General features: G+C 40.8%; 1 protein-coding gene across 3 annotated transcripts in view; it reads left to right on the top strand.

The window, feature by feature from the left end:
* sclt1 (sodium channel and clathrin linker 1) overlaps nucleotides 1–15635 on the top strand; it is a 23667-nt gene extending 8032 nt beyond the window's left edge. For 2 of the 3 annotated variants that reach the window (XM_034130784.1, XM_034130792.1), the window contains exons 10-22: nucleotides 2104–2174; nucleotides 2856–2946; nucleotides 3363–3454; nucleotides 3965–4142; nucleotides 4295–4393; nucleotides 8497–8568; nucleotides 8687–8761; nucleotides 8893–9035; nucleotides 9694–9886; nucleotides 12370–12566; nucleotides 14025–14103; nucleotides 14669–14764; nucleotides 15311–15635. In XM_034130784.1, the coding sequence (XP_033986675.1) occupies nucleotides 2104–2174; nucleotides 2856–2946; nucleotides 3363–3454; nucleotides 3965–4142; nucleotides 4295–4393; nucleotides 8497–8568; nucleotides 8687–8761; nucleotides 8893–9035; nucleotides 9694–9886; nucleotides 12370–12566; nucleotides 14025–14103; nucleotides 14669–14764; nucleotides 15311–15370 (1446 nt within the window). In that variant the 3' untranslated portion in view covers nucleotides 15371–15635. The remainder of the gene's footprint in view (nucleotides 1–2103; nucleotides 2175–2855; nucleotides 2947–3362; nucleotides 3455–3964; nucleotides 4143–4294; nucleotides 4394–8496; nucleotides 8569–8686; nucleotides 8762–8892; nucleotides 9036–9693; nucleotides 9887–12369; nucleotides 12567–14024; nucleotides 14104–14668; nucleotides 14765–15310) is intronic. The other variant, XM_034130799.1, reaches the window with a different exon arrangement.

Below are 15635 nucleotides of genomic sequence, written 5' to 3'. Positions count from 1 at the left end.
CTACTACAAGAAAAGAAAAGACAAACATATGATACGATAGACATTATAAAAACGGCAAAGTAGTTTCAGGTTTTTAATCAAAATGTAAATGCAGTGTTCGATTATTTTTTCCAGTTTGATTAGCTTTTTAAACATTAACTAGATGTGGATGCCTTTTTTAAAGGGGCCCTATTAATCTTTTAGGGGTTGTCCCTTTCCTGTAGCTTGTTATATAGGTTTTGGTGCATGTAAATGGTCTGCAAAGGCTAAAATCCCAGAGGGAGTTGCTATTCCCCCCCCCCCCCCCCCCCCCCTGCCTTAGACGCCTCGACTTTACTCCTTTGTTTACTTACATAAATTACTCCAATCCTGTTGGATTACCGTTACTCCAATCCTCAAAAAACCCGGTCTTGATCCCTCCTCCCTCACTAATTACCACCCCCTCGGTCAGATACTCCGCCACTTCAACCTCGACTTCCACTGCTATGCTGATGACACTCAGATCTACCTCAGCACCAAATCCCTCCATAACCCACCCCTTACCCACATCGACTCCTGTCTGACAGCTATAAAAACTTGGATGCAACATAACCTCTTCAAACTGAACAGCAACAAAACAGAACTCCTCCTAATCTGCTCCAAATCCACCCTCAGCAAGGTCACTAACATAACACTCACCATCGACGGCACCATTGTTTCCCCCTCCAATCAGGCACGCAACCTTGGCGTAATCTTTGACCTCACCCTCTCCCTCGAACCTCACATCCGCCAAACAGTCAAAACCTCCTTTTTCCACCTCCGCAATATTGCAAAAATCCGACCCTCTCTCTCCCGCCCCGCATCCGAACGACTAATCCACGCCTTCATTTCCTCCCGCCTTGACTACTGCATCTCACTTCTTTACGGCATCAGCACTACATCCCTCAACAGACTCCAACGGGTTCAAAATGCAGCTGCACGTCACCTTACGCATACCAAATCATGGCATCACATCACCCCAGTCCTCAAAGACCTTCACTGGCTTCCTGTCTCCCATCGCATCAACTACAAAATTCTGGTCCTCACCTACAAAGCACTCCACCATCTGGCCCCCCCTTATCTCACAAACCTTCTCACCCCCTATCAACCCCCACGGTCCCTCAGATCCACCGCAGCCGGACTCCTATCCATTCCCACATCCAAACTCTGCAGCATTGGGGACAGAGCCTTCTCAGTGGCAGCTCCTAGGCTCTGGAATTCCCTCCCCCAAGATCTTCGTGACTCTGAGTCCCTCACAGTCTTTCAGTCCTGCCTCAAAACCCCATTTTTTTTTTTTTTTGCCTGTCCTTGTTTCCTCCCTCATACTGTAAAGCGTCTTTGAGTTGTAGAAAAGCGCTATATAAATATAATGTATTATTGTTATTATTATTATAACATAGTATAACATAGTATCATCACTATGTAACACTTGGCTACTATTGGCTAGCGCTCCAACACATTGTACATGATAGACTAAGGGCCAGGACATCTCTAGGTGGTTGACCAATCACAACAGATCTTGCTAGCTAACCAATCAGAGCAGACTGGGCTCTGGTTTCAGACAGAGGGTGAAAAGAGGTGCTGCAGCACAGGTGGTTTGAGAAAAATAAAGACCTTCTTGAACATTAAAGCATGTAAACATGTCACAGTAGAGGCACAAAATACAAATATGAACCTGAAAATACACTCGGCGTCAAACTATAAGGCTCTCTTTTGCAGTAGTTATCTGACAGGCTTAGTGTTGCGTGAGTTTCTTTATTTACACACAAACCGATACCCTCACACATGTGTTCCTGGTGCTTACCTTGGACACAAAGCAATGTGTGAGGAGAGGGTAATACTATATCCTTCTGATGCATTTTTAATGAGGGTATGCCTTGGGCTTCCCTTCTCTGACTTCTGAAACCAGCAGCCTTCTTCCCCTCAGTCTCTATGTGTGGATCCTTTGTGAGCCATGAATGACCGACAGGGTCTCCTTAGGGTGTGTTCTAAAAGGTCAAATAATTGTGAGATAAAGGAGAAAGTTAGTTTTGGGATAAAGTTGGGGTGTGTGTGTTTGGAGTCATGCCACACAAATGGCAGTCTTGTCTCTCTTGCCACACACAGACAAACCAACAGTTTCTGAAGACTGTGACGGAGCAGAGCACAGAGATGGAGGATCTACACAGCCAACACAGGTAACCAAATACATACAAATACAAATACATTCAACATGGCTGACACATTCTCTCAGAAGTAGAGGTATTGTTACTATGGGAAAAACAAATTGATTCAGGATTCAACATTACTTGTCCTCGAAGCAGTCTTACCCATGGCTCAAAGCCATGTTGTTACAGAAAAGTTAAATCTGCACGATTTATTATTGTTTCTTTTTTACATAAAAGGCTTTCGTCAAACATAGAAATATTCATCCCAGTTTATCAAAGTACAAGGTTGCGTTGAATATGAACTATTAATTGATTTTTGCAAACAATTGGTGGTCTTTTTTATTTCAACCAAACAATCGTTGCAGCTGTACTTGCTGTTTATTTTCATTTTGGTTAAGCGTCTAATTTAAAGGAATAGTTTGAAATGTTTATAAAATACGCTTGAAGCTATAGTCAGCAGCCTGTTAACTTAGCTTAGCATTATGACTCTCTGTTAAAAAGCAAACTAAATCCATCTGTGAACACCTCCAAAGCTCAGAAGTTAACATGTTGCATTATATAATTTGTCGCATCCAAAAACAGTGAATTAAGTGAATTTTCTTAAATATAAACAATGTTTTAATAACCAAATAAGGGGACTATAAATTCAAGATGGCCGTCAGGTTGTCTTGGTGCTTTAACTGTTTCTGTCTCTCTGTCATGCCGGTGTAGGCAGTCCAAGGCTGAGCTGAGGACGGCCACAGCCAAAGTGGATGAGATGACCAAACTGCTGCAGAGTTTCCAGGACCAAATGCAGAGACGGGTGAGAGGAGATAAAACATGCACAGAATATAAATATATTCAGCATTTCCAGAGTTGTAAAGCACCTAAAAAGTTTGTAAAATCTTTAAAACAATGTCATTTTTTGTGTTTAATAAAATTGTTGTAACTGTAATCTATTCCAAGTACTGGCACTTAATGGTTCATTTATTTTCTCTAGCTGTTGACTGAACCTAGCTTTAGTATGCAGTGATATGAATTCAATTGAAACAGCAGTTGCTTTTGTTTCATACTTATTAGAACATTTATCTGATTTTATGTTGTTTGTTTTTTGCATTCGGGCATCACTTTTAGGATATTGTGGCCACCTTTTACCAATATCCTCCAAAAGATGTTTGTCAAAGAATTGTTCCGGGTAATTGAGAAAAAAATGTATTTGTTTTATGTGTATACATTTAGGAGGAAGATGTGGCAGAGGCTCAGGGTCGAGAGGACGCAGCAGACAGACGGCTCCAGCAGCTTCAGGCAGCCCTGAGCCAGCTGGAGGCCAGGTGAGGAAAACCTCTGCTTTTTCTTCTGGAAAAATACAGAACATATGTTTGAGGAAGTGGATTGCACATTATATTTTCTATTACAACTTTCTTTTTTTTATAAAAATGTCCATCCCACTTTCTTAAATTCCAAAGGGATGTCTTCAAGTGTCTTCTTTGTCAGTTTATAACTTAAATATTTTCAAAATGATGCGAGAAAAGCAGGAAAACTCACATATTTGAAATCAGCATTTTCCGACGTTCTTTCAATACAACATTGACAAAAATCACTCAATGAAACAGTTGTATTGCAGCATTGTGAAACTAGTGACACAATTGTATACAATCTTCATTCTAGAAGTGTTTACAGTTCTCTAGACACACCACATTCTGGTTATCAAATCGAAGCATTTCTGAATCAGTTGTAGTAGAAGTTGACCTCCAAATGACAGTATTAAAGAGCCATGCAGCAATTCCTGTCTTCCCCCCTGCTTGTACTTACCTTTCTCTAACTTTTCTACATTCTTCCAGACTAAAAGCTGCCACCCAGGAGGCTGAGACGGTTCGCAGGGATCAAACTGTGTGGGAGAGAAAGGTGGGGGAACTTCAAAATCGCTGCAGCACCCTGGAAGAGGAGAAGTACGAAGCCCTGGCCAAAGTTAGAGAGAGCGTTCAGGTGGCTGAGGAGGCCACATTGCTAAAGGAACAGGTGACACTTCCTTTCTGTAACCATCCCTTCTTCTGTTGTTTTTTTCTTTGGCTGAACCTCCCTCAAAATCTGTTGAGCTGCAAGATACTCTGACAATCCATCTCCTGCTGACTGAGAGTGTAACTGTGTGTTTCTTCACCTTCTCCTGTCAGATCCTGTTAAGAGAGAAACAGAAAAAAGATGAGCTGGAGAAGACAAAGGAGGCCATCAAACAGTTAATCCAGGATGCTGCAGTACGCACAAGGAAAGAGGTGTGTTAGAGATGAATTGCTTTAACTACCAATTATCAATTGATGTAATAGATAATGTTAAGGTTTAATTTCCAACATGGTCCCAAAACAGTGAAAGCCCTATACATTCAACTTGAAGAGGCACTATTATGTTTTCTGGGGCTCTCCTTTAGTGGGTTAGGGGTTAGGGTTAGTTTATATAGGTTTTTGTGCATGTAAATGGTCTGCAAAGGCTAAAATCCAAAGGATTCCTCAAGAGGGAGTTTCTCTCCCACACACTCCCCCCCCTGCATGAAACGCCTCGATCAAATTCCTTTGTTTACCTCCGTAACATAGTGACATCACTACGTAACTTATATTGCCTATCGCTCCAACACATTGAACATGATAGGTTAAGGAGTGGAACATTTCCAAAACATCTCTAAACGGTCGATCAATCACAACCGAGTCGACCTGCTAACCAATCAGACTGGGTTCTGGTTTCAGACAGAGGGTGAAAAGAGGAGCTGCAGCACAGGAAGTATGAGAAAAATATAGAGCTTTTTGAACCTTAAAGCATGGAAACATGTCACAGTAGAGACACAAAATACAAATATGAACCTGAAAATGACCGGAGTATGTCCTCTTTGAAATATGAAAACAATACTGAACCAATGTATAATTCCCACAACTAAAAACAGAGACAACTAGACAATAACGCCATTGCAAATCGCACTACAAATCTTTTACCGTTATGTAGCAAAAGGCTGTTCCACAATATTGTTGGGCTTTTTTTGTTTGAGATTAATTTAAATTCCATTAAATAATTTCAGCTGTCTGTAATAGAGTGGAATGAGTCCTAAACCCCGAAAGTGAGCATTTTAGCACTTCCGTGTATTTTTAAATGGGTTTTCTTAATTCCCGAAATAAGGTCTGTGGTGAACACAAGCTTACAATGATCTTTCTTTGTTCTGCAACATAAAATATTTCAGTGAATACCCAACTGGTGAACACATCTGTAGCTTTTACGTGTCTTTAATAAACGATGGTTGCTAACAAGTGGCTAAATGGACTACTTAACGTCATCATGCAAAACATTAGCTGTCTTTAGCTTAGCGGTGGTGACGTGTGTTTGCCAAAGATCTTATGACATGCAATATTCCAAAATCCAATGGAAAACTTCCGTTGGCTTTTAGTCAAGGGAGCCATTGCTAGGCTAACTTCCGGGTCACTACACCCCTCTTTTGGCTTATTTGACCAAATGCCCTACATGTCATTTACTGTTTGCAACTACAATCTGCTGCCTTTAACATACTGATGATGTCCCATCATTAGTCAAAAGTACTCACTGTTGTCAAGATATTTGGTGTTAACTCTATACTTAAATTCTGAAAGAAACTTATCCCTGAATAAACAACAGAAACCACAGAATATTTGATATATAATTAGCCTGACACGGCGGCTCGACCCCATACTGATGTACAAAGCCAAAAGCAAAGAGACGCTCTTCCCCCTGCCTAGCCTCAGTCGGGGACATTGTGAGTAATGCTCAATTAATGAGTCTTCACCATCAAGTCCTTAAACTGTTTAATCCTGTTAATGAGGCCCCGGTAGGACGGCAAACTGGGGCTGTCATCTTGTTCTCTGAATTCCATTTTTACAAAAGAAAATGTTATTTTATAGAGTAACTGATAATTAGCTTGACTTTTGAGAATTACACCTATGTTGTGGCGTTTGCAATCTCCTCTCCAACTCATCTTAAATAAGAAGACATTTTAAGAAAATGAAAGTGTAAGAATTAACACTAAAGCTGCTTACGATGTTAGTCAGACCTCAGACTTACCTGAGAATCAGCAAGTGGAGTTTTTTTCCACCAATCGGAAAGCCAATCATTGGATCCGCAGCCCCTGCTGTCAACATGTTAATGTATCCTTGTGCAGGACACCTGAGGCCTGTACTACGAAGCTGGATTTTTGCTTAGCCGGCTAAATTCAGGGAAATCTCTGGCTTTCCGGTCCTACGACGCTGGTTCTCTTTTTAGCAGGCTAGATTTCCATGGTAACTTATGCTGAGCGGCAAACCTGCTTCGGAGCAGGTTAGGTGGCAGGCTAAGAGATCAACTCAGTGAAAGCACCGCCTGCTGACCAATCAGAGCTCCGTGTGCGGACTGCGGAGTTTAAAGCGATCAATTCATATTACAGGATAGAGGAAATACAGAAAAACTGCCGTTGCAGGAAAGACGGCCGTGGAAATTAATAGAATATCCCCTCCCATCTTCAGAGCAATCTGACTATTATAATATTAGCGTTAAGAAAGCTTACTTAAATATCTGCCACGACATAAGTAACCGGATCAGAGTAACATTAAGTACAGTCCGCGGCACTGTGAGTGCATATCATATCACATCATAATGTATCATGTATTTCCTTATTTGAGTCAGCTTCTTGAGCCGTATCTGGCCGTGCAACAGTCACAGTGTCACATACTGTATGCAGAAGTATTATTTTAAGCAACACATTAAGTTGACGAAACACTCGAGTCAAATGTAATTAAAGTCAGATCCACTCGTGTCTTATACGGGGCAGTGATTTCATAAACCTGTTAATGTACGCATTCAAACACTTTTTCTTTTACCAGCTGTATTCACCTTGCAGGTGCAGCTATGTGGCTTTTATCCTGGATAAAGTGTTTAAGTCATGGATGTTTAAAGTTTAACTTCTTCATATTTGACTAATATTAAAGTTCACTTTTCATTCAGGAAGTATGCTGCGCTGTCAGTACGCTTCTCCGTGTTTGAGATTGTTCGAATGCTCCAAATACCACCCCTTTTATGTGAACGCGCACCTAACTAGATAGGACACGGCTGGCTTGAGCGATCCACTTGATATCCAGCGTCGTAGTACAGCTTAGCGCCAGCGCGTATGTTTTGGCTTAGGCCAACCGGCTAACTCCAACATATCCAGGTTAGGTTGAACCAGCTTCGTAGTACAGGCCTCTGATCCCAAATAAGTCTCGATGGCATGGCTAATGTTGTATGAGTGTGTGTGAATGTTAGTCTCTCTGAGCAGGTAGCACCTTGTATGGCTCCCTCTCTATGAATGTGTGTCAATGGGTGTATGAAGAAGCATTGGGGTTCGCAAAGACTGGACAGGTGCTACATGAATGCATTAAATTGACCATTTAGCAGAGTTGAATGCATGGGTGAGGGTGGACATTTCTCGAAATACAGGTTCAGACTGTTCAGCTAAAGCATATATTGTGGAGTCTTGACCACTAGTACTGATATGGAGCACTGTTTATATTTGTGGTGTTGAAGCTATTTTGCTAATTTATATTATTTATAATATATTAGGATGATACATTAAGCATTTGTTATTGTTATTTTATTATGCTGAGCATGATTTGGATCACCCCGTGTTGAGATGTATTATTGTTTGGGTTAAAACCCCCCTAAAAAGCATATTAGGGCCTCTTTAAATATAATTGTGGACAAAGTGAGAAGGGACGATGTGTAGTGTCATACGGTCTGACCCAAAGAGGGACATTGAGATGACATGGTGAGCATACACGACAACCCACAGCTTATATGACGTCTTACACATAAGGAAATAACATGACATTAAATAAACCATAGGTGGTGGCTCATGTTAACTCATTTGTCTCTTTCACATTCTTAGAAATATTATATATATATTCTATTATATATATATTCTTTTAGACCTTTGTCCCTCTATTTTTCAGTTTTTCAGTCATTTCTATGGTGAATTTAAGTCAATTCATGCCTTCCGAGGTTCATGCTAGATTATTTCCACCTTGACTTGTTCATTTTTTCATAAATCCTTTGACATTCTATCTACTTCAATTTGACATACTCTTTCTGAAGTATTTACACCATTTTTCACACATTATTGTCCCTTCTTTTATCCGTCTGTTTTCTCTTCCTTTGGTAATAAAGGCACATGCTTGCTTGGAACATTGGAGGTAAAAATGAATTCCTGAAAAAAATCAAAACAGAATTTCCACCAAGTACCGTATCTTTCGTCTAATAAAACCTAACTGTCTATCTAAAGGAATAAAGTGACAGCACTTTCCAGATCCCAGTAGTAATTTCACATTTTGGAACTGTGTGCCTTTATCTCTTACAGGTGGATAATGTGCGCAAGCAGTGCAACGTCCAAATCCACCGTATGGCTGAGGAGCTGTCTGCGCTGCAGCTTGTAAGGGCCTATTAAGGACAAATCTCTTTCAACATTACACTAAATTCTTTTTTCAATCTTCACCAGGTTTTTTTTTTTATCATTCTGACTCTTCTACTCTCTTTTCACCTCTCTGTAGGAGTGTGCAGATAAAGAGTCTCAGATTGAAAGGTCCCTACGAGAGAGGAAAGCTGTAGAAGAGGAGCTGGAGAAGGTATCTGTCTCGGTGGAACAGCAGGAGAAAAGCTGCTAGAGCTAGCTAGAGTGCGGATAACATGGTTTTAAAAATGACTTGAGGCGAGGCTAGCGCTTGTTCTAATGCTGCCTGCGGTGTTTTTGTTTCAGGTGTATAAAGAGGGGCGCGCAGAACCAGAGTTCAGGAAGATTGACGCTCTTCACCAGAGGTGTCTAGATGCAGAGAGGATGAAGGAAGACATGAGTCTCACTCTGCAGAGCACCAAGAACAGACTAAAAAAGATGGAGATGGAGTAAGTTTAACTCTCCACTGATATCCCTTCTCACATCCTGGGGTATTCAGTTTCCCATGTGGCTCCATCTACTGCCAATATGATGGTTTTATGAAAAGAAATTAAAAAGCGCTATTTTCTTTTCAAAATGTTTTGGCAACACCTGGCAGATTTTTGACATCCTTCTGAATCCATCCTTTTATATAATTCACTTTTTTAATCCCTACACACGACATTTGTCGATCATAAATCTATCGATTAGATTTATGATTCGAAAATTATAAAAGTAGGGTAGACATGTGGAGATTATCCGACTGAACAAAACGTGATCCGTCTCTTAAATGTGTGTCAACCACAGACCTTATTTCCAGCTATTTTCCAAAATCCTATGGAGAAATTGCATTGGTTTTTTGTCGAAGGAACCCATGCGCAGCTTACTTCCGGGTTTTAGGACGCGTCACTGTGGCACTCTATTGTGACATGTTTACATGCTCTAATGTTCAAAAAGGTCTTTATTTTCCTCATACTGCCTGTGCTGCAGCACCTCTTTTCACCCTCTGTCTGAAACCAGAGCCCAGTCCTACTCTTTAAAGCCCCCCTGAGGGAAATTTGTGATATTAAGCTATATAAATGAAATCTGATTGATTGATTGATCTGTGATCTCTCGCCCTGTGTGCAGCTACAGTGAGGAGATCTCGCGGTGTCAGGAGGAAGTGCAGCGCCTGCAGAGCTCTCTGGTTTCGGCCCGGGACGACTGTGTCGGCGTCAGTGAGGAGCGGCTGCAACTGCAGAGAGAGAACTTGCAGCTCCGCAAAGAGATGGATGAGCTGCGCAAGGCTACCATGCTGGTCCAAAAGAAGGCCAAACAACAGGTACACTTATTGTGAAGGACCAAGGTACGCAGAAGAGAAAATCAACAAACGATACAAAGGTTAATTATATATAATATAAACAGAAATGCTCTGGAGTTCAAGCAACTTCCTTCAAACACTTTTAAGAGACACTTATGCAGCGTCCACAAGGCAGCGTGCGTTGAAGCTTGCCGGCGGGCGTGTCTGAAGCTCGACCAACAACCAATCACATGAATCTCCCGCCCCGGACACACAAGCACGCGGTTTGATTAGCTAGAGCTTGTACTGGCATATGATTTGATTGGCTGACGCTTCCGTCGAAGCTTGAAAGGTTGAACTTTTCTCAACTTTTGAAGCGAGCAACGGAGGCAAAGCGCCGCGACGGAACCACAATGCAGTTCGGCAAAGCGTGACGTCACCCCATTCAAAGTGAATGAGAAGCTGCGTTGAAGCTTCAACGCGCGCTGCCGTGTGGACGGGCCGTTACTTGTTCTCCAAGATCCAGACTTGTAAACCCATGCTGGCCCAGTCCATTGTTGATTGCAGGGAAGAGAGGATAGTGAGCTCCAAGAGGCTAAGCTAGCTAAGTGTCAAGAACTGTTAGGACTTCATGCCAATAATTCAGAAGTAAAAAATACCCTCTAATTTCTATTACCAGTTTCTAATACATTTGTTCTATTACAACACCAGACGTGTGTTTGTTTTATCCCCCCCCCCACGAATACAAGTAAAATGCTATTGTTAAAACTTGCCATTAAACACTATTAATCAGGGACTATAGAGATTAACGCAATAACATTCTTAAAACATGTTTTTTTTTTATTGTGCTTGAAATTTCAGCCTTCACACTTAAATACGAGTCAAGCTAGGTTTTTTGGTAAAGAAAACCAGAAAAGTTATGAAATAAATCTGCAGGGCAATAAGTCAAAATAGTGCTAGCCCATTAGATTGATGAACATAGAGAATGTAAGAAGTAGGAAGCCAGTGGAAGGGACATAAGCGGAGTGGAGGACGGAGCCTGCTTTGGGGAATACCAGCGATATACTATGGCTCTTCAATAAAGTGCTTGAAGAGGGGTACTTGCTAGAAACAGAATGAAAACAGACTGAAAGTCTTCAATGTGTAATATGGTGAACTTCAGACACTCACAATAAGTTAAAAAAGGTGTAAGTCTTCTATAGTAAAGCACTTGTCATTGTCCTCCCACACACAAGGCAGCAGCAAACTAAAAGAAAGAGCCAGCACAAAAAATCTATCATTTTTAGAGTATGCTATACTTCACTGCTTTACCATGCTGTCTGCAGAATTCTATGACAGGAAACGTATTGGGGCTCCCTTCAAAGCCACCAGACTCCATTGCCAAACAACAGTTCTTTTTTTATTGTGTGACTTTGGTCTTTAAGAGGACCAATGTCACACCATCAAACAACAAAAACGAACCGCTAGAGGAAATGTAGAAGCAAATCTAGGGTTCTGGGAGGCTGTTGGAAAGGGCTGTCTGACTGCGAGTGAAAACTGTAAATATTCCAAATATATATATTTTTATGGGATAAGTGAAAATATTTACCTGCTGTTGGTGCCACAGGATAATTCAGAGGACCACATACGTCAATAGCATTTATCCTCTGGGGAACATGAATGGCAGTAAAAAATGGCAATCAGTCCAAATATTCTAAACACACTTAATATAGATTTTTGTTGGATAAGTGAGAATATGAATCCACTGGTTGTGTTACGGCCCGTCCACACAGCGGCTTTGGAAGCTTCTTCCAACGCTTCTGCCCATTCACTTTGAATGGGGTGACGTCACTTTTCGCCAAACTGCATTGTGGGAAGCAGAGCGGAGCTTTCCTGGCGTTTCAGGCTGCAAAAGTTGAGCAATGTTCAACTTTTGAAGCTTCTGAAGCTTTCGGTGGAAGCGTCAGCCAATCAAATCATATGCCAGTACAAGCTCTAGCCAATCAAACCGCTGCTTGTGTGTCAGGGGCGGGAGATTCATGTGATTTGTTGTTGGTCGAGCTTCAGACACGCCCGCCGGCAAGCTTTTTCCAAAGCCGCTGTGTGGACGGGCCGTGACAGGATATTCAGAAGATCATGTCAGTCAATAGGGTTCATCCTCTCAAGAACATGACTGTATGAGAAAAATGTCCACGTCCATCAGTCTAGTTTTACATATTACAATCTTTACCAAACAGACCAACATTGACATCCATCAAGCCTCATGGCTAAAAGAAAATGAATGCAGTAGAAGCAGATATATCTGTAGTTTTAAGTATTGTTCAAGTTTTAAAACCCCTAGATCTTACAATGCCCTTAATTCAACTCCTATCATTTCAATTAGACCATCACTTTCTGGCAAATGCCCACATGTTTTATAACTCAATGCCTACAGTTTGCTAGTCTTTCTGATAGCCATTTTATGATATTATATTATATTATGAGTTATTTCAAGCTCTATGGCAGTTGACAACTAGTTGTGTGTCTCTGCTGCCCCCCCCCCCCAGTTGGCACAGATGGAGCAGGAGTACAGCCTGAAGGAGCAGGGATTGGACACACGCGTGCAGGAGCTGGAAGATAGCAGCCGGAGCTCCTGCGCTGACCTGACGCGCCTCCTCGCGGCTCAGCAGAAAAGCACCCAGCGCTGGAAAGAGGAGGCCAAGAACCTCGTTCAGGCCTTCGAGACTAAAATGACAGGCTTCAAGTAAGGACTTGTTACGATTGATGTAAAGCAAGGCACAGAGTTTTCTGGTCGTTTTCCCCAGATGTACGGAGCGTTATAACTGAACGCTGCTTCTCCATGTCTGGTTTTGCGTCTAGGGACAGAAAGCGGATCCTGCCCAGAGTTCTGGATGGTACATAATGTTGCAGAAGATCAGAAATGTATTTTGGCCTGAAACCATACAGTGCTTCATAAACCAACATTAGTATTTTGAAGTCAAGGTAGATCCAGAGAGGAACGGTTGTTCTAGTCAAGAACCTGCAATGAAACATTGTGTTTTGGTTTGATACAATTAGTTACACAGATTTTGGTCATAATTGTAACATTTTTATTCAGTTAGAGAATCAATAACATGCATTGTCAAATATCCCTCTAACATACTACAGTAAGACAACAAGACCTTAAGGAACACCATAGAAACATTCATGCTGTGCTTAAGTATCAAAAACGTTTGACATTTGAACATTTCTGCAAAAACTGTGATCTAATGGCAAGCACTTCTGTTCAAAAGACTGCAAAAAAAACAACCTTTATTGTCAATATACATGGGAAAGCTGAATGCCATCAATATATAGCGCAGTTTCTGTAAACGGACACTACTAAACTTCAACATGAAATGGCTTCTATGGGGAGTAATATCATCACATATGAAGGATACCAAGAGTGCAGTTTTTTTGCACAGATATGTTGAGGTGAGAGGTCAAGGGACACCTTTTGAATATGGCCATGCCAGTTTTTCCACCAACCAAAATCAATAATTTATTTTAGATTGTGCTTCCTGTCTGACAAAATATCCTGACATGGTAAGACTGTTATCCAGTTTTTTATACCTTCCCTGTTGCTTTTCAACGCAGCCTGCTGCTACTGTTGAAAGACACTAATGTCAGGCCTAGAACACCGGCTTCCTGGTAAAAATTGAAAGGGAACATAGACATCTCGAACATTATCAGTCAGTGTGACTTAGCAGGGTGTAGATAATGTGATCCATTGTGCTCAGAAAAATGTGTCTCGTCAAAGAAACCAGACAAAATGAAGCATGCTAAGATAGGCAGTCTACTGGAAACTGGTGGGTAACTGACAGACTGCCAAATTATTCTGATGCCTTTATATGATACAGTTTGATATAATAAAGAATATGTAATAAAATACTCTTTTAGGTGCAATACAATACTTTGTTATGATACTGCCCAAGGACTGTTCTTCATCAGTTTGATCACAAACACTGGATCAAAGAACGAGCAACAGCTTAAGTGGAGCAATAAAGATTTCGATCGGAGTTGAAACCAAAATTGACTTACCACTTAAAGTTGTTTCGCCCTCAGCACCAACTGTACTACCTGAGATGTATTGAACATTTTGAAACACTTGAAAATAAAGCTTTATACTTTTTTTTCCCATGGATGTGAGAGGGTTTCAACTCTTTTTTCCTCTCTATTTCAGAGGCGAGCTGAATCGGCAGAAGCAGCGTTCACATGAGCTGGAGATGCAGCTGGAAAAAGACCATAATACTGTTGCTGAGGTAACACATACACTACCCTGCAGCTTGATTTCCAGAGTTTGGTGTAAAGGGACATGAAGGATGAGAAGTTCTTACACATTTCTGTTTTTTTTATGAGGAAATTTAAGATGTGTGTCCATCCCCGTAGGCTACGTCTTCAGGTTTTTTACTAGAGACTATTTTTATAATCTAAAGTGTCATGCAGCATAAGAAAGGCGGTTGGGAAAAGTTTAAATGTAAGTTGTCGGTGCTATGGAGTTCAGCAGATGATTGAACAGTCAAATGTGTGTGTGTGTGTGTGTGTGTGTGTGTGTGTGTGTGTGTGTGTGTGTGTGTGTGTGTGTGTGGTGTGTGTGTGTGTGTGGTGTGTGTGTGGTGTGTGTGTGTGTGTGTGTGTGTTGTGTGTGTGGTGTGTGTGTGTGTGTGTGTGTGTGTTGTGTGTGTGTGTGTGTGTGTGTGTGTGTGTGTGTGTGTGTGTGTGTGTGTGTGTGTGTGTGTGTGTGTGTGTGTGTGTGTGTGTGTGTGTGTGTGTGTGTGTGTGTGTGTGTGTGTGTGTGTGTGTGTGTGTGTGTGTGTGTGTGTGTAGTATGAGAGGCAGGTAGCAGAGTATCAAGAGAAGGCGAGTCGTCTCCAGAGAAGACTGACACAATCTGAACAAAAGGCCACCACTGCTACACAACAGGTATGGGAACTCTTGCAACTAAGTAAATTTACTTAGTTACTTATTGTTGTACTTTTATATTCCCCTACATTTATTTTTCAGCCTCAGATACTTTGCAGATTTTGATAAATTGTACGAAATGTAAATCAAGTAATACATTTGGACATATGATTATATTATTACATATGTAAGGTACCCAGCAGTAAATTATATATTACAAATAAACCCCTCATCAAGAGATAAACAAATCATTACAAAAACGACATTTGTATTTATATATAATGCTGTAATGGGCCATACTACATATACATAATGAGTACTTTAAGTACTTATGTTGATACTTTTGTTCTTTTACTTGAGTACAATTTAGAATACAGGACTTTGACTTGTAACTAAGTATTTGTTTTCGCTTTAGTATACTTTTACTCAAGTAAAAAAAAGTAAAAGATCGCAATACTTACTCTACCTCTCCCTCTTGACTCTAACGTAGACAAATCTGTTTTTTTTTCAGTCTCTTTGTTATCTATTGAATACTGTTATATAATAATTATGTATTTTTTTTAACAGCTGAGTATGTTGGCGTCACAGCGAAGAAAGACAGCCATGGTGGATCCAGACACTCTATAACAGCAACTGTTCCTTTGCTCAAGGAAAATAACCATGTGTGATTTTAGGGCTTATTTGCACTATTTGTAGATATGATATTACCATTTGTGCAAAAGTCATAAGACAGCAATTTGTGTTGTCGGTGCCCTTGTGAAATGGCAACATTTTATTTTATTTTGTGCACTAATATACCACATTTTGTAAATGTTATTTATAAGGGTATGATGTGTCATGTGTAGTATGTAAAAATAAACGTTGTTACAATAAATAAACATATTAAAAAATG

Source organism: Trematomus bernacchii, unplaced genomic scaffold (genome assembly GCF_902827165.1).
Source record: "Trematomus bernacchii unplaced genomic scaffold, fTreBer1.1, whole genome shotgun sequence".
In the NCBI taxonomy this organism is placed as follows: Eukaryota; Metazoa; Chordata; class Actinopteri; order Perciformes; family Nototheniidae; genus Trematomus; species Trematomus bernacchii.
Note: the sequence above shows the minus strand (reverse complement) of the source record. Positions and strands in the feature narration are given on the sequence as shown.